Source organism: Theobroma cacao, chromosome 2 (genome assembly GCF_053813885.1).
Source record: "Theobroma cacao isolate CCN51 chromosome 2, ASM5381388v1, whole genome shotgun sequence".
NCBI lineage: Eukaryota > Viridiplantae > Streptophyta > Magnoliopsida > Malvales > Malvaceae > Theobroma > Theobroma cacao.
The window spans coordinates 6,725,033-6,752,752 of NC_142640.1; the positions used below are offsets into that span (position 1 = coordinate 6,725,033).

The window sequence follows — 27,720 nt, forward strand, 5'->3', positions numbered from 1 at the left end:
TTATAAAATTACACTGTTCTCCTATGCAAATTTGTTGATTGATCATAAAGCTTTCCATGTTTCATGTTTAGCTTAGCACTGTTTGTATTGGTAAATCTTTGTCGTTTGGAACATACACATCTTTATCTTACACAGTTAAGTTGAGACATATCATCCACCAAACATATTGAACTAAATTGTGAGTGCTAAAATCACTTGGTTCGGGTGTAGGACGGACACTTTTCTGTTTGAACGTTGAGACAGTTGTGGGATAAGAAGAATTTATGGGTTTAACATTAATCAGTTCAAACACTATTTCTGTTACCAAACAACGTTTGGCAGAAGAGAAATGGTTAGAAGTTGAAAATAAATGAAACAAACGTCATTAGACTCATTACTATATATTAGAATCAAGAACAAGTTTTGTCATCTAAAATTTTCTCTCTTAAGGAAGAAGTAGAGAGTAAAAGCAACAAATGCCTTCTCCAGCCGACGTTCAATCAAAAACTGCAAAGGATGACCACCTTTATGCCTTTTCACCCCTGCCCCAGGAAGATTCTGAGTCCTCCCTTCCAATAAACATGCCTCCTACAGAAGGTGGCTACCCTTATTCTTTCTCTCCTCCAGGGCTCCACCTTGCCGATGAAATCTCCTCCGAGTTTTATCCTTCACCAGCCAATGAACCCGAGAACATCTACGCTAAATACGCGAAACTCGCATTCCTTACATTAGTCATTTCGTACATAATCTTAACGTTTAGCCTTCCTCCACCTGCTGTAGTGCTCCATCCAAACTCATTTTCCATATCAAACTTCACCATCTTCAACTCAAGACTGGCGGCCAATTGGGAAGCAGATTTCACATTCGGATGCCAAAACTGCGTCTCCAACTTGACATCCGGGAACGATCGAGAATGTAACACAAGGATTTACTATGATTACATTAAGGGTTACATCTTTTATAATGAGAAAGAGGATGTGCTTTCGACAGTTTCCATTGAGCCTTTTAGCTTGGGAGCCATGGAACACAAAAGGGTGCATGTGAAATTTGGGAATACCGGCTGGGAAGGCAACCAACCAATTGTAAGAAAGGAAGTTGTTGATGCGATTGGTAAGAAGGTCGAACGTGGAATGTTGCATTTAAGTATGAGGTTAGATGTATGGGTTACATACAAGAAATGGGGATCATTCTGGAAAAATAATCTTTTGGGAATGCCGGATTCATATTGTTGGAATTTACTGGTTGGGGTGATTCCTGAGACAGGAATGGGGAAATTGATTCTTAGTAGGCCTATGAAATGCTATCAATGAAATTAACTATGAATGAATGGTTCGATTGCTTTTTCCCAGTCAATAATACTTTGATTGCTTAAGGTGAAAACCACATGTTTCCCAAAATTTGGATAATTCCGTGGATGTCCCAATCTAGTCAGCTAGAAATTGCCACTGCCAATAAGTAATATTCCAGCAAAGAAACCAAAACCCCAAGTTCATATTTGAATTTCTAAATTTTAATATAAGAGTTAACTAACAATTAAAATGATTTATTTATGAGAAAATTGAGGACAAACATTGGACTTTATTTGCGTGATGGAAACAGAATAAAAGACTTGAGAATTTTACATTAATTAAACTCTCTATAAATTAAAAGATGTTTTCTTTTTATTGAAGTCTTCCAAATCATTTCTGATTTGGTTTATCGTAATCAATGCTTGAAAGAAAACACATTTTGAATGAATATTTGGTCGACTTTGTAGAAAATTGCCAATGATATTAAGATTATCATTAATAATAGACTTCTGTTTTTTTTTTTTTTTTGTTGGTTTTCTCGAGTTTCAATTTATTTCTTGAACAAACTTAATTGGAATTTTTTTGATAGATCGAAGAATTCTTTTTAAGAAGAAAAAGAAAGATTGATAGCGTTAATTCTTCTAAACTTTGAAAATCAATAAAGGAAGAAAATTTCAAATATTAATCATTTAAAACTTAATCAAAACTAAAATCACATAAGCATTTCAAGTTTTGTCTAGACTTAATCTCTTTACAAAAGCTTTTTTTAATAATACGGTTTTAAGTATTTCTAATTTTGTTTGGATTTAATCTCCTTTTTGAATGATTTTAATGGCGGACATCCCCACATTGCTATGGTACATTCAAAACTTTCCTTGTGAAAAGCTCTTCACAATGACTGAATCCTAGATGACAAGGAAATGAACTCTTACATTTATTACTTGAACAAACCCGTTTAAATATTTATAACCAAAATCCAAAACCCTAATAAATTGCAAAATACCTGATATAAACTTCATTAAAAGTAAACCTAATAAAATAAAACGCCTAAACGATTCTCCTTCAAGTCCTTTTGATTTCTTGTAATGCTGAATATAGTTAGAAGATTCTAACCAAAAGGGAATTCATTGAAAGAGAAAGATAAGTGCATGCGCTATTTGGTGCGAAAATGTAACAATTTGGGTAGAACAGAGGAGAGATTAAGAAATAAAGTTGTTAGAAATCTGTGACAAAGGCAGCATAAATTAAAAGTTCAGAAGAGGGTGAAATCTTATTCATATATTTTCAAAACTTTTTCTACAGTATATAATAATCCATTTGATGAAGGTTTTATACAGTTACAAGGTTGAAAAGCTGGTATAACACATCAATGCATTTAAAAAAGGGAAAATGACATTGTTTATAGCATAATTAGTTTCCAAACTAGTTTTAGTTTGAACTGATTTGAACAGTTTACTGTTTTGGCTTCTAAATGGTTAATGCTGTGCAAAGATTAGATAATTTTGTTTCAGTATGGTTACCTTTTCGGGTCCATTATATACATGGTTTTGTGCTGTTCTACATTTCTTAATCCCTCTTCTCTGTTCTGTTTCTGGCTCAGCTGCTCTGGGAAATTCTTGTTTGCTTGAAAGGAAAATGTTTTCATCAGCTGAGAAGCAGTTCAATCTAGCAAAAGGTGACCTCCCTTATGCTTTTTCACTGTTACCCCAGGAATCTTGTGCAGTTAGTATACAAGGCGAACCCATTTCTTCACAAGCTGAAGAAAATTCCCCCCAGCCCAATCCTCCACACGTGAATGGATCATCAGCAACCAGGTTATTCAAGGAGATCATCCGTTATGCGGGACTGCTAGCCTGTATGGGAATTCTTTTTTACGGGGGATACCGGCGAGCCGTTGACATTAGTTTTACATATCCATCTCCTGTTCTGGATACCAACTCATTAACTATATCTAACCTTAATATCCTGAACTCCAAGTTGGTAGGTGTTTGGGATGTTAACATCACGTTTGGGCATTCCTTCGGGGATGATGCAGAGGTTACTTTCTACGATCTCTTCGCGGGTTCCATCTATTATAAGCAAGTCAATGATACGTGTGCAGGCAATTTGCTTGCAAATGTTAATGCGATGACAATTTACGTGCAGCAGAAGGAACGCACAAGGGTGCACTTGAAGTTTGCAAATACAGGATGGGAAGCTGACCAACCGGTTATGGAAGAGCAAGTCATTCAGGAAATAGGTAAGGAACTAGAAAACGGAGTACTGCATTTCTCCTTGGAGATAGACTTTCAGGCTACATTTCAGAAATGGGGAGAATTGTGGTCAGGTGCGGATCATAATAGAATTAATAGGTACTGTTGGGATTTAATGGCCGGGATTGACAGGCCCACAGGGAAAGGGAGGTTAATTGATGCCAAGGCTGTAAATTGCGATTGAATGTACTATATATTTTTCATTTGCTTTTTAGTGGATGTTTTTGTTATTATAATTATTAATGGAATGTCGATGGTAATTGTCAAATACATCATTGAACATTCTCATGTAAAAATTTTTAAAATGTGACAAATGATCAAGCAAATAGCATTTTCGTTTACATTCGGACCAAATGCAGCAGCAAATACATTTGCTTCTCCATTTCTAAAGCACCCAACCCAACATATATCTTACTTCAAGCGGACACTTAAATCTTAATGCACCAAAAAAGAAAAAGATGAAGAAAGAAAGAAAGAAATAAGACAGGACTCTTGGTTCGGTTCCACAAGCAGCACCTCCCCTGCCATAAGTTCAGCAGTTTGTGATTCATAACAATCAGTAAAGCCTATAATTAAGTCAGCTATGCTATATTCAAAAACTCATTAAAAAATTTGGCTTCCCAAAGAGAAGAAAAAATTGCACATGATTATTTTTTAGCAGCTTTGCTGCTTCTTTGGACGATAAAATCCTACTTATCCCAATAAACAAAGGACGTGATCAAGCCCTAAAAAAGCTTCATTCGATAGTTGATTGAACTACTTCAGGTAGTTCTGAAAGAACCTTTGCATTCCTCATTTCATGGGCTGTAAACTACTACCATTAAGGAGTTGAATATTTGCTCAACTAACTTCCTAGCATAAAACTACACAAAGCCTTACTCCATCACATAAACAATTGGGTTTATACAGAGCGTCGAAAAAAGACAAGGCGCATTCTATTGCCTTTTGGCCATTCGGGAAAAGGGGGTATGGTGGTACTTGCGGTTTGCTTTATTTCCTGTTTTAGCACATTAACAAGTTTTTTAAGAACATGGAAAATTGTCATTTGGTTAATTGGTTAATTAGGTTTTTTTTTGTTAAAAACATTTGTGATGTTAATTAAGAAACAGATTATGACAAGTCGTTGAGACTGCTTCTTAATATATATATTATTAGCCTAAAGCTTGTGAAGAACAACACATTATGGTTATTTGAGCTTAATTTTCTGTCACATCCTGTATTTATTATGTTAATGTGTTGTCTATAGCCCTTAGGTTCATTATCATCACCAAATCACTCTTTCTCCTTTCTTTCTCTGAGAATGTCTTCTCTAAGTTGGGTTCAATCAGACGCTGAAAAGGGTTTTGGCTCCTCGAAGAACTACCCTTGCGAATTTTCTCCCCTGCCCCAGGATGCCTCCGAACCAGACTCCGATTCCAATCCCCTAGAGGCTGATGAACCTAAAAGGCTTGGCCCCAAAGACTTTTTCTTTGGCTTCCTGTTAGTAATGCTCACGCTGCCGAATCTGCTTATCATTACCCATATGCTTAGCACTCCTCCAGGGGGACCCATGCTAAATCCTGACACATTCTCGGTGTCAAACTTCAGCATCTCCGACTCAAAACTGGCAGCCACATGGAATGCTGACTTTGCATTTCGGAGCTCCCTACATCACCATGAATACGATTACTCTAGTGTTACAGGTACCATCTACTTCAAGGATATTAAGGCGCTTAATGTGCTTTCTGTGGCTTCTGCGAAGCCTTTCGTCTTAGGATTTAAGGAGAGGAAGACTGTGCACATGAAGTTTGCAACCATAGGAGAGGAAATTGAGCAGCAAAAGATTGAATATTCTGCTCTTGATGAGCTGAGCAAGGATCGGGAAACTGGAACGGCTCGTTTCAGTTTGAAGGTTGATGTGAGGTATAAATCCAAAGTTTGGGGAACATATTTTCCAAATGTTTTACCCTATACGGATCATTATTGCTGGAATCTAGTTGTCCGATTTGAGGCTGATACAGGAAATGGTAGGTTGATCGATGGGGGACATAAATATTGTCCTTTTTCTCCTTGGTAAAAATTTTGGCTATGGATCCTATTACAGTCCTTCATATAGCTTGAGCTAGAGCCACCGTTGGAGTTTAGGACTTCTTGCGTCGTCTATATCGGGTGTTCTTTCCGCTTTCTCCTTCTGAGGCACAAGGACTAGTCTCTGCCCCTCATTTGATGTAAATTTTTCAAGTTAATTTTACCAAAAAAAAAAAATCATGTTAAACTGTAAAATTGATTCTTTGACTGTGTGCACTGTGTCCTAGCTAAGATAGTTGAATCAAAGTTGCTGTGCATTATTCGTACCACATGCACGCCAAGATTATTTCTCAGAATCATCTCCTCAGAAGCCATACAAAGCAAGAACAAGAATAATGGTGGTGAGAAGGAAATGGGAACAAGACACTGGAAAGAAAAGAACAACCCTTAAAATGAATGCCAAGGTCTATCACTCACTTAATCATAGCATGGTCTTGCCAATAGCAATTGGAATGCACTCCTCTTCTGATTAGTGTTGTTTCCACTTCATCCTTATATTTCTCACCAAATGTGGAGACCCAGATTCCTTTTTCTTCATCTTAACAAAAAGGAAGCTAATCGAGTGGTCATAAATTGCTAAATCCACTGAAGACACAAAATAGCACAAGTAATTACAAACACAAACACGAAGAACTTATTCTGCACTGATGATTACATATGTTGTTTGAATACAGTTTCCATTTTCACCTCCATTTATTCCCTTCAGATCGGAGCTGAAACTAGTACCTAGAACTTAAGAAGACTTCTTATGTAATAAGGGATCAGGGATGACTTGCGGTTCAAAGTCTGGTTTCAGATAACGGGCAAGTATGTCTGCATATAACTCATATCGCGCAGTCATTCTGAACCCCCATTTGTCTTTCAATTGCCTACAGAGGTTAAGATCCATGTCTGAGATCAGCAGCCCGTCCTTATAACGGGAGAGTGATGGTGTGCAGGAAGCATCTGGTGCTGAAAAATGACTAGATCCATAGAAATGCCCAAAATCTGGATGTTCTGGCTTCCCATCCCCTGAAGTGAAGGGGTTAGGGAATATCTCAGTCCCTACACGATTGATTGACCCAACAAAGTAACTATTTGCTATTGCCGCATTACGTGCCTGTCCAAAATGAATAACACGTCAAATGACTTGTAGAAGACAGTGTAGTGGTAGGTATTAACTAAAATAAGGCTAACATCTAGGTTAATACGTCACATGCAATTAACAATATTATATAAATGATCGTCTACTAGATCAGTATCACATGAAATCTTTTGATAACTTAGCATTCTATAAATTATGGCTCTTATTTATAAAAAATTCATAATTAAATAAACAGTCTCATGGTGGATTTTAATCTCAATGGAAGACTAATCTAAATCTGTAAAAGAACCAGAACGCATATCCAAGAATTTGATAAGAGAGACACATTGCGTGGGAATGAAATATGAAATGGGGTAACGAATAACCTCTATGGGCCACATCGGTTCACTAAGTTCACCAACTGTGGCTGATGGGTTGAAAACAATCTCTGCACCATTCAAACCAAAAGCTAGCCAATTTAAAGGATGGTGCCTTCCATAACATATATTAACAGCAATCTTCCCATAAGCAGTCTCAAACACAGGATGCCCGGTATTTCCTTCCATATAATACGTGCTCTCATTAAAGTCCCCAACTCTAGGAATATGGTTCTGCATGAAGCCACAGTCATTTATGCAAAATCAACAAAAACTCAACAATAATGTAAAACTTAAACACAGATAAACAACTACATTTACCTTACGATGTTTGCCTATTATGTTGCCATGATTTCCAATTATAATAGCAGTATTCCAGAGAGTCTCCCCATGATTTACATCCCTCTCAAGAATTGGGTTTATAATGACCATGTTGTACTTGCATGCAAATTCCTGAAGAAATTGTGTAGATTCCCCATTGTCAGGCTCTGCAAATTCACACCACCTCTTTTCCCGAGTACAGAAGGCAAATGGCATCATCCATGCTTCCTGAACTTATATCATATGAGAAGTTGACCGGGACTTTCAGAATAATTAAGCATCAATCAAATTTTTTTTTTACCATACCTGCAAGCATAGTATGTTGACACCTGAAGCACCTGCAGCATCAATTATTGGTCTCAATTTCTTGAAGATAGCTTTTTTCTGGTCCAAAAAGGGAGCACTAGTTGGAAGAGCTATAGAGTTCTGAATAAGACCAACCCTTACTACCCGAGGTTCTCTCAACAACTCTTTATCAGCAGAAAAGCTGAAAGCCTGAAATGATTTGAAATGGTATAATTGAAAACAATTCACAAGAAAAAGCAACTAGCTAATGATTAAGTCATATAAGAAAAGGAAGCACATATAACTGTCTTCTTAGAATAAATTCTCTTCTACAATATACTTTTATTGAATGATAAAAGACAACAATCATAACAACTACAAGTCTGCTCAGATCAGGTCTGTATAAGATTAACTTCGCAATGAGAAAAAGAATGATTTTTAAAATTTGAATGAAAATCAACATATTTTCAAGGAAATCAATAGGCTGTCTACAAGACAGTCCTGGTAGTAGTAAGGTTAGATGTTGAAACTATTCTAATCACATTTTCAAAATGTATTAATTAGAAATTGAAAAGAAAAAGAAAAGGAGGAAATAAATTTAATATAAAATTCAGCATAATCTACGACATAGAACAAATAACCCTGTTAAAGACTGATTAACACATTCTTCACTTCCCTTCAAAATGTGTGGTAGTGCCTTGTATATCTGAAGTGTTTAAAACATAAATTGTTCCTTCACTTTGGTTTTAGTCAGGCCAACCTTATGGTTATTAATTTCTGGTACTGATGACCTAGATGATGAATCTCTGTACTGACCAATCCATTATGACACAGTAACACCGTATAAATATGCACCTGGAGGTCAAAATCATGTTTTGAAGAGAGAGCTATAGCTGATTCGGGGGGAACAATAGTTTCGAGGGGTCTTCCACAATTCAGGCCCAGAAGCAACCGGCTGACTTCCTGCAAATAAATCATATAAACACAAAATTCCAATGATTGTTACTTTTATCAGCATTAATATCAGTATATTTTAACTTTTGATTGGCAAAAGACATGTTATTTGTTAATCAGGTAAAAAGTCTACAACTTCAGAGCATCAATTCGGATTGATCGTTTCAGCAGCAGAGTGATCAATCAAAATTACAATAATCAATCTAATCAAAGTTGACAATTTGCATCGGATTTCCTAATACTCAACAAATATTGATCCAATCAAAACCACAATTCATCCTCTTTGTTAACCAACTTTACAATAATTAAATTATAAAAGGTATAAGCTACTAAAATAACTGGCAAGATTGGATTTTGTCCTCTGTAAGTCAGAAAACTGTATTGTCAAACCAGATTGAAACACCCCCATTGAATTCAACAAAATCATTTACAGCCCAGAAACGAAAAAGAGTTGAAAAAGGAAAGACCTGAAAGATTTGAGGTTTGAGATTTGCGCTCAAGAGGCGTTGAAGGGAGTCATACCCACAAATTGATCCATCTTTAAAGCTTTGCTTCTCTTCTACAGTTCCATTTTCTTTCTCAATTCCTTCACTTTTCTCCATGCCTGAATTATTACTACTCTGATTGTTTCTTTCTCTTCCTTAATCCTTATTTATCTGCTTTGGACAAATGAGAATTTATTGAGTGTATAACTCCAAAACATAACATAAAAAGAAGGGTATTTTAAAAAGTAGTCTTTAAAAATAAAATATTTTAAAAAATTGACCCTCTTTATAGTTTTAATTAATTTTAATTAAGTTGGATAAAATTATCTTTAATGAAATTACACGCTATGATGTTACACGTAATGTACAAAAATCTGTAACAAGTTATGGTTAGCGTGTTATATTCTATGTATAAAAATCTGTGACACACCATATATAAAAACCTGTGATAAATCATAATTAGCGTGTGACATGTCATGTATAAAAATATGTGACACGTCATCTACAAAAATCTGTGACAAGTCATGGTTAGTGTGTAATATGTCATGTACAAAAACATATGACATACCATGTACAAAAACCTGTGACAAGTCATGGTTAGGGTGTGACACGGCATGTACAAAAGCTTGTGACAAGTCATGGTTAGCGTGTTATACGTCATGTACAAAAGCCTATGACAAGTCATGGTTAACGTGTGACACGCCATATACAAAAGGCTGTGACAAACTATGTATAAAAACTTGTGAAACTTTAAATCCTCTCAACTTTTTTCTTTTTTAACCCACTTTGACTAAAAATAAAATTTTTTTTTTGAAAACCTAGATTTATAAATTTTAGAATTGATTCAATTAAAAGCTATTTCATACATTTGTGATTATTTCTACAATTTTAGTTTTATTCAAAATACCTAAAAATCGAATTTTCTAAACAACCACTCATCCAGATATATCAAAACTATTGTTTGGTGTCTTGAAAACGTAAGAAATAGAAATTTGAAAACGTGAAAGAGAGAAATCACAAGTATAGCAGACAAATATCGAATAGAAAAATCGATAAAATTTGAGAAATTCGGATGATGAGAGAGAAATCCGAAGTACAAATGAAGAGAAATAAGAAAAAATTGTGATGAATAATTTAATTTATTTAAAATAATTTAAAAAATATTTTTATCAAGTCATAATTAAATATAATTAAAATAATTAAATTTATTTTGATAATTATTTTTAAAATATTTTTATCAATAAAAGTCCTTTCTCATAATTTTCCTTAAAAAGAAAGTTGATCTTCATCCTCAACAAAAAAATTGCTAGCTTAACGTATGACTCTTGACTCACTCACTGATAATGGACAGCAAGGTAAGGTTTCAGTTTAACTATGAACCGTCAAATTACTGACCGTTGATCAGAATAAATCTGGCGGCTAGAGAACTGTTTTTAGTATGTGGGCCCCTTTTTAAACGAGAAAACAATAATATGACGGTATAACCGACACATGTCGGTCCACTCCAATTCGACAACGGACACGTCGCGATGGAAGCTGATTGCCTTTTGCTTTGAATAGCAGGTGAAAGAATCCCGCTTTCGCCAACGAACAAGAAAAAGAAAAAGGAAAAAGGAAAAAGAGTTCCCCGTAGTCGTATTAGTTAGAGATGCCAAATGTTTCAGTGGCTTCTTAGGGTTTTCTCTGATCAAAGAGAAAGATAAACTGAAAACAAAAATGGCGAGAAATGGAGATCCAGAGGGCGAGGGAGTACTGCCGAGAGCGTCTTCGAGCACGAGAGTGAGAGCGAGGCCCGACCCGTTCCTGCTGGTTTGCCGGTGCTTTAGCCTTATAACCTCTCTTACTGCGATTCTTTGCATTGCCGTCAACGTTCTCTCTGCTGTTCGCTCTTTCAAGAATGGATCTGATGTATGTATATCTATCTCATCTCCCTCTTTTCCTTTGTCATTTCTTTCTATTTAATAAATTTTGACCTCTTTATTTTCTTTCTTATAATGAAAAAAAAAAAGGTTTTTGATGGGATATTCCGGTGTTACGCGGTTGTAATTGCCTTCTTTGTGGTTGTCGCGGAGACAGAATGGGCCTTTATAATCAAGTTTTGGAAGGTTCGTTTTTCCTTTTTGGTAATTTATATCCTCAAAGATGTAATGTAACGATAATTCCACATAAATCATCAAGCGTTGAACTTGTTTTAAATCTAAAAATTATGCAGGTTTTGGAGTACTGGGCTGGTAGGGGTATGCTGCAAATCTTGTATGTCTTATATTGCAGTAAGATTTTTCTTTTTTTTTTTTTCTATATTTTCCAAAATATTACTAAGACAGAAAACAGGATTGCACTTAGAGTAGAGAATAACTGTTGTTATGCCCAAAATTTGAGTGTGTAATATATAGTGTTACTATCTTTTGTTGAATAATCTCTCTCTGTTTCTTCTTTCTAAAATCGTTATTGTTTCTCCTCAGTGTTGCAGTAATGACAAGAGCTTTTCCTGATTATTCGGAAAGCCAAAAGGACCTTGTTCTTCTTCAGAACATAGCAAGCTACATGCTCCTTGCCTGTGGTTTAGTCTATGTTATTTCGGTGAGATAATGGACTTAACGTTTATGTTGCTCTGAGAATTTCTATGCTAAATCAATTAAGTGCTTGTGATTCTGTGAGGCTAGTATAACTTAAAAGGATTGTTCTAGGAAGGTCGAAGGAGATACTGACCAAGACTCTGATTCATAATTCGAACAATTCTTGATTCAATTCATTACTGAATTGCAAATTTATCATTTCCTTGTTTCTTTGATCTTGTGCTCTAGTGAGAGTTGACTTTCATGATGCTTATCTATGGGCTGACTGATTTAACATTGTATTATAGATTAGGTTTGGTTTTCCCTTTCACCTGTTGATGACTATAGTTGTGTTGAAATTGTGGCAGAGCTGTGACTAGAGTTGAGTTTCTGTTTAATCCTTATTGTATCAACAATTTCAGGGACTCTTATGCATTGGCTTTCTCAAACGTTCACGCCAGCAAAAGGAAATTACAAGGGAACAAGCAGTTAAGGATCTGGAGGTAAGCTATGAGAGTTTAAATCAGGCCTTTGGTCTACATCTTGCCTTCATGATTGGTTTTATTTATTGTTTTATCCAATGCTAAGCCTTATTATCAATGTACAGAGGTCTAGTCATACAGTGAATGCATCTTTTGAGATTCAAATCTTCTTGAGTTGACATATGAACAGTAAGAGCATGTGGTACATTGCAAGTGATTGTCAATATGAAATTTATCAGTAAACACCTTTGCATAATGAGTAAGGGAGGATCATATCAATCCATTTATTCTGTGATTAGGTGAGGTCTGTAGCTCCGTCAGGTCAACTTGGTTAGTTGGAGATTAGTAATTTAGTATTGAATTTGTATGCATCACAGGTCCATAGTATGAAAGTATCATGGTTGTCAATTAATTTTATCATCAAATATGTTGTTTTTCAAAATAAAGAAAAGAAAAAGAAAATACCATAATCTCATCGACTTTATTCGCAGGAATTGGAGAGGCGTAGAGAGGAACTTGAACAATTGCTCTTGGCAGAAAGGGTTTGAGACGATTTGTTTCATTAGTTCAAGGGGCATATTGTTACGTGAGTTGCCAGAGGCCAGGGCCCCAATTCCTAGAACGGCTCTACTTTATGATGTTTGTACTCTTCTCTTTTTTTATGCTTTCTCTCTGTTTTGCTTTCTTGACGTTGGATACTAAGCAACAGCATATATTGTGTAAAGTTGTATAGTTCATGTCAAAAAGCAATTCTTAATTCTTTCGGAGTGCTATATTAAGTGATTTACAAACATTGCGGATTTAGAGCCTCCATTTGTCTGGCTTATGTACTTGTTCTTTGTTTGCTGACTATGACCTTGCATGTTAAACATAATATCTGATGCTCCCATATGCATTTTGGCTGATGGGTGAGAATAGCAGTTACCATACTGGCTTTGGCTTGCGCTCTGGTTCCTACTTTCTCTTCCTGCACGTTTCCAACTCCACCCATCTGAAAAAAGAATTGTCACGTGAAACTCATTGGTTGACGAGTTGCATGCATGCGCAAAGTGGACAAGTATGTAATGCGTTTCTGTGTTCTCAGGTGAGTATGCTAAATACTCCTTGAAGAAAGGGTCGTTTTTAGGTGCAACCTAAATTGAAGTAGTTTGTTAAGGATCAACGTTGGAAGCTGGTAAATCGGTTAGAACAATAAATTGCAGAATGTGAATGAAAATGTGTTTCCAATTTGCTGCTGCTATCCAGTTACTAAAAGATGTTGCTGAAAATGGTGGGTCAATCACTGTCCTGGAATCTATGGCTCCTGAGGGAATGGGAATCTGAATCTACTGGAATGATTTATCGATGTTTCTCGACATAGCATTCAAGCGCAGAATCGAAGTTCAAGTGTAAAAACCTCCAACTCCACGCTTTGAATTTCATCTTCAATCTTTTTGAAAGGAAAACCATGCTTTGCTGGCGGATAATGTTGAAGCTGAACAGCTTCTACAAGATCTTATGGAAACTATGCTTTTGGAAGTTTCCATGGTAAATCTTTCCTCCGTGGGTGAACGTTAATCAATGACTGCAATTTAATCTTATAGGTCAGATGGTCTTTATTAATTGACCTTACAACAAGGTCAAAAATGATGACCTTACTGCATAATTTGCCTTCCTCCAAGCTTTTCAAAATCTTAAAAATTATTACAATGTTTATAAATTTTGACAAATATCACAAAATTGCACTCCAAAAGAAATGAAACTGATAAAACAGATCACCTCATAAGGTAATACGCATATATTAGATTTTAGAATTTGCTCACAAAGCGCAATGTTCCATGTAGGTGCAAAATCATTGGAATCCGTATACAAACATTTCTTTCTGACAAAGCTCATCATTTCGTAATATCTTCACATACAGAGACATATCTGGCACTGAATTTCATATGAATTTCAAATGCATTCATTATATAGTTGCATGCTCATTTTTCACTGTCAAGCCCCTTCAAGTTTAATGCTTGAATATGGGAAAACACTCCAAATAGAAAATATCCTCATTTATTTGGTAATACTAGCAAAGTAGCACGCTCAACACGCACACGAAAAAAAAAAAAAACAAACAGAAGCATTAACTTTCATCCCCTGACTATAACAATGGCAGAAAGGCTCCACAAATGGTTACTGAGTTCAAAACTGCTTCCACACAACATCTGTGTGGGGTATTCTCTGAAATTTCTGATAAAATTGATACATTCCTGATTCCTGAATCATACGATACAAGTGCTCCAGAAGGCAACACAAGTACACAACATATCTTAATTTATAAACTGGATGTGGTTTCAAATAATATCCAGATAATTTTTTAAAATAATCTTGATTTTCTGATACTGTAGTCCAAGGACTAACATATAAGAATTAAGAACACTCATTTCTGGTTGTTCTTATCTGATGAATTTGAATTTTGAGAGTATTTTTTGAGCCATTTCTGCTTGTTCTTCTCAGATGCATTCTGATTTTCAGTGAATTCTGTTAGCCCTTGTCGCAATGCTCCGAGATTAACTCCATTGCTGACATATATGCTTGTCACACCCATCTTAGAGACCTGCCATTGTCATTAAAAATTCTGTTAAGTACGTGAAATAAGCACAATCCTAATCTAGCCCTTTCCAATAACCGTAAAAAAGAAAGGGTAGTTAAGGTTTTTACAACCACACAGCACAAAGTACAAGATCCAAATATCCAACTCAATGAAAGACCATTGACAGGCAAGCAACCATGTAATAAAAGACTTAAGGTAAAGGAGGAGGTATGAAAGGCCATACTTACAGCTTGTATGTTCCTGTTCTCATCATCAAAAAAGAGCATCGAGTTGAAGGGAATCCCCGTCCGTGAATGAATTCTCTGGAAATGATCCGTCTTGTGTGTCCAGCTAGAAAAAATCTCCTGAATCATCCAAAGAAGAATAATTGAATGTGGTAGCAACAGAAAGGATGATTTACTGTTCATTATTACAGGTCTTTGCTATAAAAAATGTGTTCACAAAACCCCAAACCAAGTTATTAATAGGCAAGAAAAACTCAACTTGAGTATGACCAACTGATTCTAAATAAGCTCCATTCTAGACCCATTAATATCACAGAGAAAGTACATTATAAGAAAGGACACCATGAATATTGAGTAGGTTAGCTTATGAGGTGTAATGACCACTACTAAAGGAAAAATCTGCTGAAAGAAATAATTCTTATATTATTATTAAATAGAAGTAGACAAATAGAATAATCTTTTAGCTACATCACGTCATTCTACATGCTTGTAAATACTGCTGCTCAAAACCCTAGCTGTTTCTAAAGAATTAAACCTGCAAGATTCTTCAAGAAAGAAAATATACTAGCAGTAAAAGGGATTCTAACTGGCTCACCTTGGTAACAAACATAGGCTTGATGCTCAATTTGTCAAGAAATGTGTTTGCGATATCTGCAGTAGGAGACCTTGAGGCAATAGCTAGATCAATCCCCTTTTCCTTGAGTGCAGATAATATGCCTTTAGCATGGGGGTACAAAGATGGCATTTCACGTTTGGAGCGACATTCACTGAAAATTAACCACATGAACTAAGCATTAGCAGGAAAATATGATGAGCCAAACTACTACACAAAAAAACAAAATGGCATTTCATGCCTGGGTAAGAAAGATACAAAGCCAGGCACAGATACTAAGGTCACTGCTCCAGGCAGTCATACTAGTTATAGAAATACTACGTAAAAGATGAAATCTCAAGATTATTCTATGTTCTAAGAATTGGTAAATAGTGATAAAGTGTGGTATATATTTTGCAACATGACAATGTCAACTATTTGTCGATTTCAACCAAAAGAAATGTGAAAAAAGACTTTTTTTTAACAACCAGTAAATGCAGGAAGATACAAATATAGAATTCCTTTGTCAGCTCAACATGTATAACCATTATCAACCCTGATCAAGTGATTATAATACATAACAATTAAAATTAAAGTCAAAGAAAGCATAATTACTAGTAAAATGGAAAAAATTTCATTTGAATATTTGTGGATATTCATTTGAACACGTTAATTCTTACAAATTGCTCACAAATTTATAACAAAAAGAAGAAAGAAAGAAATTCCAGAGTGTAAAAAAGTAGAAAGAAAGAAACCAGTAGAAAGGCCAAAGAGTGTAATCAAGATCGAAAACGACCAAACGAGGAAGGACTTGGAACATCCCAATAATCCGCATGGCCTCCTCTTTCACTTTCTCTTCTCCCATCCTTTGGCTTCTCTCTGTCTCTCCGTGTTCTGAAATTATGGCAAACGAAGACAAGAGAGAGAGACCTTGGAGAGTCGAGAGCGGCTGGCTGGCTGGGGGTTGAATTGATAAATGTTCCTTTTTACTCGTCTGTCCGATGAGGAATGAAAGGCCGCCCTTTTGTAAAATTTGGCGCTGGAGATTTTTGGCCACTTTTTTGGATAATTGGACTTTTTTCCCCTCTTTTAAGAAAAAAAAAAAACTCACAATGCAGGTGGCTTCTGTTCCTTTTCTTTCGATTAGTGACCATTGCAATTTCTGATGTAGTAACTTTGTGGGGGTAATTTTGCATTTGTGACTATTGTTTTCATATCCTAAAGTAATTTCTTAAAAGTCATTACACATAAAAATCATGTTTCAGATGATTATTACGAAAAGAGTTAAAAGATTTTATGTTTATTTTATTTTATAAATTTTAAGTTTATATTTTTATAATTAAAAAAAATATATTTGAATTTTACTTTTTAAACAAAAAAATCATACATTAGTCAATAAATTAAATACTCGACTGTAATTTTAAATTTACAAGTCATGGTTTTTACTTTTTAATTGTTCACCCCTAAACCAAACCTAAATGGCATATAACCGTAGAACAACTGATTTTGCAACTTGCCGGAAAATCTAGAATTTTCAACATACGGAAACAAGTAGCCTGCCTTTGAAGTTGGAACCTGCGGTCTGAAACTTACGTCGCAAGTTGCAGCCATAACAAAGGTAATCGGATAACAATTTCTCAAGGGTTTCCACTTGCCAAAAACTAGTATACCTTTTTACAATTTCCAATAAGTTGGCACTGGAAACATTCTAAAGTTTAAAACCCTCCCCTTTCCTTTTTTACATCTGGACAGAAAGTTTAATTGCCCTTCCAACCACATTTATGCTTCTAATAACACTATTCACAATGCAACTCTTTCGACAGGCTTCATGTCAGTGCCTTCCTAGGCCGAGAAGTACATACCTACCTTCAAAACTTTTGTGATTGGCGGCTCATCCCCTTCCTGTACATGATCTCTTTCGCATGTTACTTGCTTTAAGATCAGCTTTTCCAGTCAAATCTGCTTCTTGATGGGATAGAGCAGAAATGTCCCTCTGAAAGGATGAAGGGGAACATGTACTCTCAATGTCATCGTGCATACCACTTGACCCTAGTGAATCTTCAACAATACAATCAGAGTAACCTTCATTTGGGGTTGAGGGAGATTCAGGTTCATCAGTTTTCCTATGTTGGGAAGATACCTCAAACTCTGGAAGATGTTGATCATCTTCTAGCCTTATCTCTGATGAATCACTATGCTTGTCAAAAGCGGAATCCTCGATATGCAATGGCATCTGTTGGTTCCATGATGTCCTCAATACTCTAATATCTTTGCAAGGATATCGCATGAATAAGCGAGGTTCACTTACCAGTCCAGCAACTTGCTGACCATCTAGATCTGAGGGTGAATCAGCAACAATTTCTTCACTCGTCTCCTCTATTTCCTGTTTCAAGCAGAAAAAGTGAAACTATTTCAGACCAAAATTCTCAATAAACAAGAAAATTATACTACTTTCTTTATACATGTCACGACTCATGTGCGCCAACCAAAATTCAACCTCCCTCCCACTCACTCTCCTTGCTAATAGAATCTCGTTGGCAATGTCGATGTAAACTCACATAATCTTATTTAGTAAAATTTAACGATGTGAAACCAACAGAAGTAAATAGAATGAAGTGAGGGAAAGTCAAGACCTCTATTTCCAGCACAAGCAGCCCCACCAGAAAGGAGCTGCAGGACTTGACACAATTCAAATGAACCCAAAGGAATGAGAGGATACCTCACATATACCTAATCTTTGTTTAGGTAAGTACACATTGAGGTTTACAAAGGCAACATTGTTATTTATTTGGCCAGAAATATAATAGCATTAGAATGACCACTAACTTAATGGATATTGGATAAGTCCGAGAATGCTCAATCTCGTTGGAAACATTCCTTTCATTTGGTGGAAGAAAACATGGTTACATAACAATGACAAACAGTTAGAGAATCAACTTATATTTTCTACTGTAAAATTTCCACAGATGCATCAAAGAGAGAGACAAGGTGATTCACACCTTACCTATATTTCATTAGCAAATTGATCTTATATCATGCTTTAAGCTTATTGGCATAAAGAAACAAAAGATTACCTCTATAGCTGACATGGCATTTCTTTGACTAAGTGTATTGATCTGTTGATAATTTCCATGGGAGAGCAATCCCCCAGAAATTCCAACCTCATAACACTCAAGAATTTCCAATCCTGAATCTTTACAGCCTTGTATTGGAAGAGATGCAGCAGAGAATGAAAAATTCTCAGACCCTTGCTTAATATCGGAATTTAAGGAATGGCCATGGCCATGACATGTTTTTCTTGAACTGCCAATCTGCTCAAAAAATTGTACTCCAGTTTCTTGCTTCCTTCCACTGGGTAAGAGGGAGGAAGCACACTTAAAAATGCTATCAGCTGACGTGGAACTACAAGATTGCTCATCCAGGATTTCATAAATTAATTTCTGGATATGAGAGCGTTTCGAAGAAGCATCGGCAGGTGGAAACCATTTCATATTAAGCTGAATAAAGGTCAGAGATAATATCAGAAAAGGTGAAAAATACATTTGTAAATCTGATCTACATTTTTCATATTAAAAAGAAAAATGTTCCTTTTTTTTGGAAGTTTAAGTTCCACATGATAAACAGGTGACCTACAAGTAAGATAGGACAGAAAATAGGCTAAGTAAGAGGATCATATTCTCAAGTTCATACTAGAAACCAAGTTACCAGTCGATCAATAACCAACAACCATTAATTATTTTCCAAGTCATTCGCAATAGAAGTACTAGATGACCAGCAAGTTGAGACTACCAAGCAGTAATAACAAGTAAAATGGTAACATCACAAACAACACTATACTTCTTGCCACAAGAATAACCTTATACAAATTTTGAGTCTTTTAGAAAGCAATAACAGTTACTTACAAAGTTGGAGAATCTCGTTATCTTAAAAGGGTTAAAGTTACTTGGTGCTTGCAGAAGAAAGAGTTCCACATAATGCAGCAAGAAAAGGCCACAGTCAAATGAATTTTCCTGTTGTGGCAGCTGAATTGTACAAAAGAAGAGTTAAAAAATACCCATCAATCAGTTTTGTGAATATGAACGGATGCTTCCTAATAATACCAGCTGACACAACATACCAATTGACACTACAGAATAAACAAGGCTATGCTCCAACAAATTCTTTATGTGCTTTTCCTCAGCCTCAATTCCCCAATAAAACTAAGCCATGTGCTGAAATTTTTTAAAATTGGCCCCGAAACAACTTTCTATCGATGAGTCAGCAATTCAAACACATGGATTCCTTTTTTTTTTGGTGGGGAACTTAATGAAAGGGAGATAAAGAGGAGCAATACCTCTAGGGGAACAAACTGTATATGTAAAAATTTTGAAGGAACATCATCTGTTGCCTCTCTATGCCTCTCCTTCCACTCTTCAGATAAGTAACTGTCATCTCATAACAATGAAGTGAGGGAAACAATAAACAAGAGTAGGATCTTTTAAAAGCTGAGAAATGACTATTTCAAACAGAGCAGAGAATTTTAAGATAGACAGCTCCTTCTTAAAATAACATATGCCAAATCATTTATCAACAATTTCAGCTCTTTCTGTATTTCTTTATTCTAATACTTTAACTGATAGACAAACAGTTATTGGGTAATGTATAACAGTTAAGGGTATCCCCATTAGGCCAAATCTGCAGAAGGCCAGAATTCGAAGCTATATGGTTCCTGTCTTTATAGGTTTAAAACCCAGCATAATCCTCACACCTTCAGCTCTACCATAATTAGCAACAATCTTTTGCAAATTTAATACTAAAATCATAAATTTCATAAAATGTTATGCAAGGATTTTTTCTTTTCTCATTTCTTTTTTCTTCTACTTATAACTTATGTCAGGACCTCAAAACCAAGACCAATTCTCATCCTACTTTCCGCAAGAGATTGTGGGAAAAAGGCCATTGGTGTAAGAGGTGGCATCTGAAAAACTAGATTAAAGGACATGAGGATAAACATTCCAATGGTCATCTGAGGTATAAAGAAAATGGGCTTCGACTCTTTGAAGACAAAGGAATGGTATAGTAAGGAATTTTGGGAACATACATCATGGCTAGGTAAGTTTAATGGTGCCTAGAGAAACTTGTCCACTAGAGCAGCCTTGCAACAAACTGGGGAGAAAGGTAGTAAAAAAAATAACACCTAAGTAACTATAACTTTGAGTATCGTGTTTAGTCAGGCTTCACTAAAGGATTGTTCCTAATGCCACTAACATTGCTTCCTCTACCCAACTTAGAAGGAGCAGCAAACTTAAAGCAGCTATAGTGTGCCTTTAATGACAACACCAATTATTTGCTGACCATCACAAACTTATCCTTTGGTTAATTCAGAGCATCTAATTTTCCAATATTTGTGCAGTAAATAATTAAAGCCATCATGAGGAGAATACATGGTAATTTGTATATCAGACCAACTTCCAGTGTATTTAGAATACAACAGAATAAAATATAATTTCCTCACGAACTCCTTTTCATAGTCACAAGGTAATTAAAAATTAAAAGTCAATGGGGTAATTCTGGATTGGAGCAATAGTTGTCATTCATCAATCATATGTTTTAGACCTTAACAACTGTCTAATAAGTTAATGACAGAATGATAGGTGTGCTATTCTTTTCCTTTCAGACAATTAGAGAAAGAGAGGAGGAAAAAGGTATTTAAATTGCACATTGGAAGAATGCACGCTCAAAGAAATTCAAAGAGGTTGACCAGGTATGGACGTAGTTGTAAAAGTTCATAATTATTTTCCAATATTGTAATTCATGATGTTTCACTTACAATCCTGTGAACATATTTAGCTCAAATAAGCAAGAAAGATCAGAAAATAAGCATAAAACTCGGATGAACATACAGAAAAGACAAGAAAGCCCCCAAAAGGTTTTCTCTGTCTTAAATTGCAAAAAGGAAAAAAATAATAATAATAGCATAGTAACTACTTATGAGTGTAATCACAAAAATTACCTCTGAAAAAGATTTTTGAGGCCTCTATGACTTCCTCTAATTGAATCCATGTGCAATATGCAAGGGACTTTAAGTAATTTTTCAGTTTCATCATCTGCAAGACAACTGAAAGAAAAAGGTAAATGTGGAGATAATCATGGTTGCCACAATAAGCTTAAACCACTCCATTAAGATCTTGCCTTTGAAATTGGCCACTTCACCAGGATGACAGATGACAATCAAACTCCAATGAAAACTGTCATGAAGATATGTTCATAACTCATATCAGAGAGCTATACAAAAGATTGCTCTCTGCTGCCACAGGAAAAACAGACAGAGTTTATCACCTGTAGTTTACAGGAATGAAAATGTAATCCTTCTCAAAGATATCCACCTTCCTTGTCCATTTACGAACACGTTGAAATGCTGCCTTGGCTTGACAAGCACGAGATAAACATTTATCCAGATCAGCAAGCTTGCGAATGAAGAAACTATTAAAAAAGTGAAACCTCTGTTGTTCCTCAGGTTGAATTTTATTCTTCAAATAGCTGTCAATGAATCAGAACCGCACATCAGCTCTTTTAAATCAGGAAATAGGACCACCCCAGAAAATAATGCAACAGTTTGGGATTATAAACTGAACCTAGGGAAAGTTTGTCAACAACTCCCACAAGGCACTTAGATATTTATCATGATTATGGTGCTTTATCAGAGACTAAAATTTCCATCCTTAATTTAATCTATTGTATAAGCCCAGATCACCATTTTGAAATGCCAAAGTTCTTGAGATGAAAGACATATGAATGCTGCTCCAAAAATGTCAAAGAACTACATAGGGTGCATCAAGAAGACATGATGATCATTACAACAAGAGATTCCTAGATATATACACTACATATGACAATGCAACTTTTAGAATAGCTATAAAGATGTTTCTAATCCCATCACTGTATTTCCTATAAGTATTATCATATATTAATTCTTAAGGTTAAACTAAAACTAGAATGAACAAGATCTAAAAAAAAATGAAAAAAAAAAAAGGCTAACATTCAGGGAATGAAGAAGAAAACAAAGAACAAGGAATATATATTTCAAGCTCACTTACTTAATATAGAAGTCAATGATGGTATCATTGATGAAAGTCTCTGGCTGTAGAAGTTCAACATCTCTCTTGCTAATTGAAACAGCATCAGGATCACCTTTTGGATAGATAACTTCTTTAAAACATTCATGAAAACTGAACAAAAAATCAGTTAGATGTATCAATTGTAGATTGACAAAAAAAAAGTGATTAATAAAAAAAATCACAATGAAAGGTTTAAGATACTAAAACTAAATTCGAGCCATGTGTGTGCGTGTGTGCAAGAAGAAGAAGGTCTTATAAAAGAATGACCTGCATCACATGCAATTACCAATAATGATACTAGAAGGTTACCTCCCACTACATTCTACGCTCAAACCATATTAAAATTTTGGAAATAGCACTTTCAAATGGGAATATATCTTGATGCTTCTTGAAATTGCATAAAAATAAGCAGGGCTGCAACATACCATAGCCATAGTCTAGCGAAAAGAAAAACAATGGTAAAGGCATTTACTGAGGTATTGTGCTTCTGATATAAAGCTTCTATCTTTATATTTTTTTGGTTTCAGGAAGGAGGGGAGGTTCAAAAACCCAAATCTATTCAACAAAAAATTAAATGGAGCTTGTACCCCAAAAAGGCAAATGATAAAGGGCATTCATTAATCATCAAACAATAATGAAACAATTAGTATCAGAGATTCTGTATTAACTGGCAACAAATATGAAAATAACATAAGGCTTTGAAAAAGAACCTGCTATGCTGTCCCATGAAGACATTTTCTGCATTGTCACTGCAGGGAATGGTTAAATCTACTCAATTAAACCAAAAAAAAAAAAAATTCCCTTATCTATTCAAACATTAATAGGAAGTCACACTAGGACAAAGGACTAATACACAAAGCCAAAAGACACTGACAAGAGCAACAATCCAACAAAAAAGTATATGCAAACCAAATAATATATACAAGGTCACCATTTTCCTCATTAAAAGGGAAGAGAAAGAGAAAGAGAGAGAAAATACATATGTAATTGGAAAAAGTTCCTTTATATCCCAACACAAGATAACCCCATCTCTTTGTACATCTACATTGAAAAAACTGATAATAACTTGATAAGAAACTAAGTCAGTAGAAAACTTACTCTGAAATAGTGTTCCACATATCCTTGTATTTCAGACTCAATGATTTGATTGCTTCCTGCCTTTCAGACCAACATGGATCATAAACTACAAACTCCAACAACTCAATGGCTGCAGCAATTAAGAATATCTTAGTTCAAAAGTATTATTTGATGCGAAAGAACAATCAATAAATGAGATCAGAGCTTCCCCTAAAACAATTCCTATTGGAAACAAAGAAACTGATGGCAAACAATTTCTTAGAGATGGCACGCAAAAAGATTAGTGCAGGTACAAGGTTATAAGGCAAGCAGACACAGGGTGATACTTTGAAAGTGGTCATATTTCTGCCCATATATTTTGATCAGAGTTCATATACTCTCTCTAAGAACATGAAACTTCATGCTACACCAAACACATAGCTCAATGCAAGTAATTTTTAAAAATTCACAAACCTGAAGTTTCATTTGCATTTGCAACCCTTTTAGAACTCTTTGATTGTAGAACAAGATTAATAATGGCTGTTTGAACCTAGATCCAGCAGTATAAGAAGCTCAAAGATTATCTCTTCAGAGTATATCTTCAAAAAGTTTAAAGGAAAAATAAAAAGAACAGCTCACACAACTCACCGTCTCATACCATTTTGCATCAATACTGATGATATCACCAACAGTCCGTTCAAAACTAAATTTTTTCCTGGTCCCATTTACAGTCAAGCCCTCAAACTTGAGGGAGGTTTCTGAAAAAGTTAACTGACACCCTGTGCAATTTGTACCTCTATACAGCATTAAATCAGGGGAAATGACAACTTTCACATTTTCTGTTTCCTGCAAGTTAAAAATAAATAAAAGGGCCTATTAGCATAAAAAATAAGCACAATGTGTGAATAAGACTTTTAAAAAAAAAAACAACTGAATCTAGTAAACAAATATAAACTAATACAATCTTAATCCAAAACATAAAAAAGAAGAAAATAATAGCCATATTAACGATTGAGTTAACTACATGCATCCATGTATCGAATAAATTTCTGAGGCATTCTGAAGCCCAAAAATTAAAAAAATTTCAATGCAGGAGATACCATAGTAGCCTAAAAAATGCTATCTGTATGTGTACATATACGTACATAATTGCTACATATTTTCCAAATATTTTTACTAAACAACTAACCTTATGCACATGAACCAATCAACAATTGGTTAGATTAGTTTCATAACATCCCTCTAAACAGCCATCAAAAGCAAAATTCCTTAGTTAATGATACAAAGGAGGGTACTATACGTACAATTGCATGTCCATCAGAACCATGAACTGAAAGTTGCTCCTCTGGAGAATCTGAGAAAAGCAGAATGCTGTATATATCACAAGCCCATACTTCACACTTGAGGCATCATAACTTACGAAGCAAAATTTAAAAGGATAAGGAAAAAACCTTCACACTCTACATGAGAAGAAGCAAAAGCTGATGAAGAACTCATTTCTATCCTGCCATCATCATCCGAAATTATAGCAACTTGCCCATTCTGCAGTCATTTTTATTGAACAATTACTGGGAGGGTTCAAAACCTAAATATGGTTTTCTTGCAAGCATATCAGTATGAGAAAAATAGCTTCATAAATCACATAGAGAATAAACCAGAGTGCTGTTTAAATATCTGCTGCAGTCTGAAGCATATTACACAATTGATTTTTTTGTTCTCAAGATTTTAGGGATAGACACCAGTATACCTCATAGTTTGTAGAAAAAGACTGCAAAGAAGTATCCAAGTCAAAAATCTCCTCGTGCCTCATGTTCACAGGATAGTACGCAGGAATTATGCATTGCTGACCTGTAACAATAGCACTAGTGTCTCCAAATTTATATCTACTGCCCTTTTGTGCAGTCTTGCTCACTTGCACTTCTACAAAGTTACATGAAGGACATTAAAAACTTTAAAACTGATAACGAAGATGTACAGTGATGCCATATACCTTTAACATCAACGTCAATTGGTCCATCGATATTTTTCATTTCCTGAGTCTTGCGACATTGCAAAACTATAAATGGAGACGAAAGAAAGATAATGTTACAAATACAGTATTGCACGAGTAATTCAACGATGAATAATAACTCTATTTTTTTTCATTCACACCTTTCTAAATATACCATATATTTCTCTTACTCTCATATATTTGAATTCCATGTACCTTATCACTTATAATTCACCTATGCCTAAACAGCATCAATAAGGACTAAATGTATAAAAGCTAACAAAAGAAAAAATTATGAAAACCTAAAGTAATTACTAAATATGTCATGATAATGCACATAAGCATTGTCATGGCAGTCACAGTGAAAACAGCGAATGGAAGAACAACAACAAAATATGGCCATAGCATAAGTCTCTAAAGATCCACAATTCAACCCTCAATAACCGGGAAATAGATGCCCAATGCAAACAAGCAAGAAAAGCATCAAAAGTGATGGAAGTTGCCATTAATAAAATATAAAATGCAAAATAGGGAAACTACAAATGTGCAGATATCAACAAGAGGTCATAATAATTAGAGAAAAATAGCTTCTGCATTCGAAGAACCATGATTGAACATTTACATATCATAAAATAAGCCATGGATACATGTAAAAAAAACTCTAAGCCATAAAACAAGGATCTAAGAAGGAAAGAAACACTGAGAAAAAGGAATGTCACCAAAATGTTGTGTGATAATACGTGTGCCCAAAAACCAACTCAACATCAAATATAGGGCAAAAAAATGATGCAAAGGCATAAAGAAACAAAGGAAATGAAAAAAAAAATAGCACTAACAATAACAACCCACATTGATGTTCTGTAACTTCAGCGTCGAGTTCAATTGGTCCAGTGTTGATTTCCTTTTGCTTAGTCCTGCTGCCATCTGCAAGTAGAGAACAAGAAGATAGAAAATGATTCACCAGCAGTATATTACACAAGAAAGCATGGATAAAAGTGCAAAATGACGCTTGAGCCTAATTAAACCTACTCATACATTCCACGTCAAGATCAATTGCTCTGTTGCTAATTTCATTTTGCTGGGGAACTGCAAAGGAAAGAAAAAATTTATTAAATAAACATACACGTAAAGATTACATAGAACAGCATAAATACACAATTTAAAGGCAGTTAACAAAGAAGTGAACAGGAGACCCATACAAATGAAATGGATCCGTAGAGTATAAGCTAAATGAATGCATTAGTTTATAGTGTGTTTGTTAACCAGGAAATGTAAAAGGAAAAATTATGGGTCAAATGTTTCTTTTCCCCTTTCATATGCCACAGTTTCTTTTCCACCTATTTTCATCAAACAATAAGAATCACATTAAACAACATAGAAACAAAATAACTAAAAAAAAAGAAACCAAAGAAGTTAAGACATTCAATAGGGGAAAAAGAGATCAAAGTAGAATAAAGCAAACGACCACATTTTTTTCACTTCTTCTAACTTCCCTAGCACGTAGATATATCAGAATTCATATACATTACATTTTCGCGCCCTTTCTCGGCCACCAAACAGGGTAATCACCAATGATTGAAATCGACGGATAAAAGAGAGAGGAAGAGAGATAGAGAGTTACAGCACTGAAGAAATGTGTATACGTTGACAGGAGAAGGTGCGTTGCGGCATTTTTTAGGGTTCTTAAACCTGCCGAGAATCTCCGCGGACTCCCTCTCAAGTCTCTCGTCCTCGTCGGCGAAGTCAAACACATCAAACCGGCTGCTCCTTTTACTCGCCCCTCGACTCATCGTCACTCCGCTCTTCAACTTAAAAAATCAAATCACTTGGAAACGGAAAATGATGTTTTTGGGAAAATGATACTTCGTATTACACTACTACGACTCTTACTATTCCTGTATGGGGTGTAATAACTCCCTTCCACGAGAAGGAACAAACCAAAGGGTCGAAACGAGAAGAATTTCGAAAAGACCGGTTTAGTGGGACCCATTCGTCGGACGTAGACGCTAACGTTCTCTTTCGCACGTGTACTCTGCTTGCGTCCAGGGCCCTTTTAAATCATCCCGGGCTTGGC

General features: G+C 35.4%; 6 protein-coding genes across 8 annotated transcripts; 3 read left to right on the forward strand and 3 right to left on the reverse strand.

The window, feature by feature from the left end:
* Positions 1-455: 455 nt before the first annotated feature.
* LOC18608201 (uncharacterized) lies at positions 456-1,289 on the forward strand. The gene has a single exon (XM_018114859.2). The coding sequence runs from the start codon at positions 456-458 to the stop codon at positions 1,287-1,289; it is 834 nt and encodes a 277-aa protein (XP_017970348.1).
* Positions 1,290-4,820: 3,531 nt separating this feature from the next.
* LOC18608203 (uncharacterized) lies at positions 4,821-5,576 on the forward strand. The gene has a single exon (XM_007042772.2). It carries the CDS (start codon positions 4,821-4,823, stop codon positions 5,574-5,576), a length of 756 nt encoding a protein of 251 aa, XP_007042834.2.
* A 574-nt stretch (positions 5,577-6,150) lies between these two features.
* Positions 6,151-9,273, reverse strand: BETA-UP (beta-ureidopropionase). The gene is made up of 6 exons (XM_007042773.3): positions 9,055-9,273; positions 8,489-8,596; positions 7,655-7,843; positions 7,349-7,576; positions 7,037-7,261; positions 6,151-6,686 (listed from the first exon to the last, which is right to left on the reverse strand). The coding sequence occupies exons 1-6, from the start codon at positions 9,187-9,189 to the stop codon at positions 6,321-6,323; spliced, it is 1,251 nt and encodes a 416-aa protein (XP_007042835.2). The 5' UTR covers positions 9,190-9,273; the 3' UTR covers positions 6,151-6,320.
* A 1,379-nt stretch (positions 9,274-10,652) lies between these two features.
* On the forward strand, positions 10,653-12,928 carry LOC18608205 (vacuole protein). Its single transcript, XM_007042774.3, has 6 exons — positions 10,653-10,980; positions 11,082-11,177; positions 11,285-11,325; positions 11,535-11,652; positions 12,050-12,130; positions 12,601-12,928. Exons 1-6 carry the CDS (start codon positions 10,789-10,791, stop codon positions 12,655-12,657), a joined length of 585 nt encoding a protein of 194 aa, XP_007042836.1. The 5' UTR covers positions 10,653-10,788; the 3' UTR covers positions 12,658-12,928.
* A 1,284-nt stretch (positions 12,929-14,212) lies between these two features.
* On the reverse strand, positions 14,213-16,583 carry LOC18608206 (Haloacid dehalogenase-like hydrolase (HAD) superfamily protein). The gene is made up of 5 exons (XM_007042775.3): positions 16,259-16,583; positions 15,507-15,678; positions 14,915-15,031; positions 14,495-14,690; positions 14,213-14,350 (listed from the first exon to the last, which is right to left on the reverse strand). Exons 1-4 carry the CDS (start codon positions 16,366-16,368, stop codon positions 14,514-14,516), a joined length of 576 nt encoding a protein of 191 aa, XP_007042837.1. The 5' UTR covers positions 16,369-16,583; the 3' UTR covers positions 14,213-14,350; positions 14,495-14,513.
* A 303-nt stretch (positions 16,584-16,886) lies between these two features.
* LOC18608207 (Cysteine proteinases superfamily protein) lies at positions 16,887-27,551 on the reverse strand. 3 transcript variants are annotated; one of them, XM_018115448.2, is made up of 20 exons: positions 27,268-27,551; positions 26,676-26,732; positions 26,496-26,570; positions 25,647-25,712; positions 25,404-25,576; positions 25,108-25,198; positions 24,961-25,010; positions 24,305-24,502; positions 24,131-24,206; positions 23,699-23,807; positions 23,311-23,349; positions 22,580-22,711; positions 21,822-22,022; positions 21,675-21,730; positions 21,496-21,589; positions 19,837-19,927; positions 19,406-19,525; positions 18,578-19,000; positions 17,812-17,886; positions 16,887-17,736 (listed from the first exon to the last, which is right to left on the reverse strand). In XM_018115448.2, the coding sequence occupies exons 1-20, from the start codon at positions 27,434-27,436 to the stop codon at positions 17,395-17,397; spliced, it is 2,637 nt and encodes an 878-aa protein (XP_017970937.1). In that variant the 5' UTR covers positions 27,437-27,551; the 3' UTR covers positions 16,887-17,394. The 3 variants fall into 3 exon arrangements, with proteins under 3 accessions (XP_017970937.1, XP_017970936.1, XP_017970935.1); XM_018115447.2 differs by having other exon boundaries at positions 16,887-17,886; positions 26,682-26,732; XM_018115446.2 differs by having other exon boundaries at positions 16,887-17,886.
* Positions 27,552-27,720: the final 169 nt, after the last annotated feature.

Coding starts and splice junctions, on each gene's coding strand:
- LOC18608201 (XM_018114859.2), top strand. CDS start 456: ATGCCTTCTCCAGCCGACGTTCAATCAAAAACTGCAAAGGATGACCAC.
- LOC18608203 (XM_007042772.2), top strand. CDS start 4,821: ATGTCTTCTCTAAGTTGGGTTCAATCAGACGCTGAAAAGGGTTTTGGC.
- BETA-UP (XM_007042773.3), bottom strand. CDS start 9,189: ATGGAGAAAAGTGAAGGAATTGAGAAAGAAAATGGAACTGTAGAAGAG. Junction 7,844..8,488: donor AACATGATTTTGACCTCCAG/GTGCATATTTAT, acceptor AAATCATTTCAG/GCTTTCAGCTTTTCTGCTGA. Junction 7,577..7,654: donor TCAACATACTATGCTTGCAG/GTATGGTAAAAA, acceptor ATATAAGTTCAG/GAAGCATGGATGATGCCATT.
- LOC18608205 (XM_007042774.3), top strand. CDS start 10,789: ATGGCGAGAAATGGAGATCCAGAGGGCGAGGGAGTACTGCCGAGAGCG. Junction 11,178..11,284: donor TTATAATCAAGTTTTGGAAG/GTTCGTTTTTCC, acceptor AAAATTATGCAG/GTTTTGGAGTACTGGGCTGG. Junction 11,326..11,534: donor AGGGGTATGCTGCAAATCTT/GTATGTCTTATA, acceptor GTTTCTCCTCAG/TGTTGCAGTAATGACAAGAG.
- LOC18608206 (XM_007042775.3), bottom strand. CDS start 16,368: ATGGGAGAAGAGAAAGTGAAAGAGGAGGCCATGCGGATTATTGGGATG. Junction 15,679..16,258: donor ACTCTTTGGCCTTTCTACTG/GTTTCTTTCTTT, acceptor GTTAATTTTCAG/TGAATGTCGCTCCAAACGTG. Junction 14,691..14,914: donor AGAACAGGAACATACAAGCT/GTAAGTATGGCC, acceptor TGACAATGGCAG/GTCTCTAAGATGGGTGTGAC.
- LOC18608207 (XM_018115446.2), bottom strand. CDS start 27,436: ATGAGTCGAGGGGCGAGTAAAAGGAGCAGCCGGTTTGATGTGTTTGAC. Junction 25,011..25,107: donor TTCTCATGTAGAGTGTGAAG/GTTTTTTCCTTA, acceptor TGCTTTTCTCAG/ATTCTCCAGAGGAGCAACTT. Junction 19,526..19,836: donor TACAGTTTGTTCCCCTAGAG/GTATTGCTCCTC, acceptor TGTACAATTCAG/CTGCCACAACAGGAAAATTC.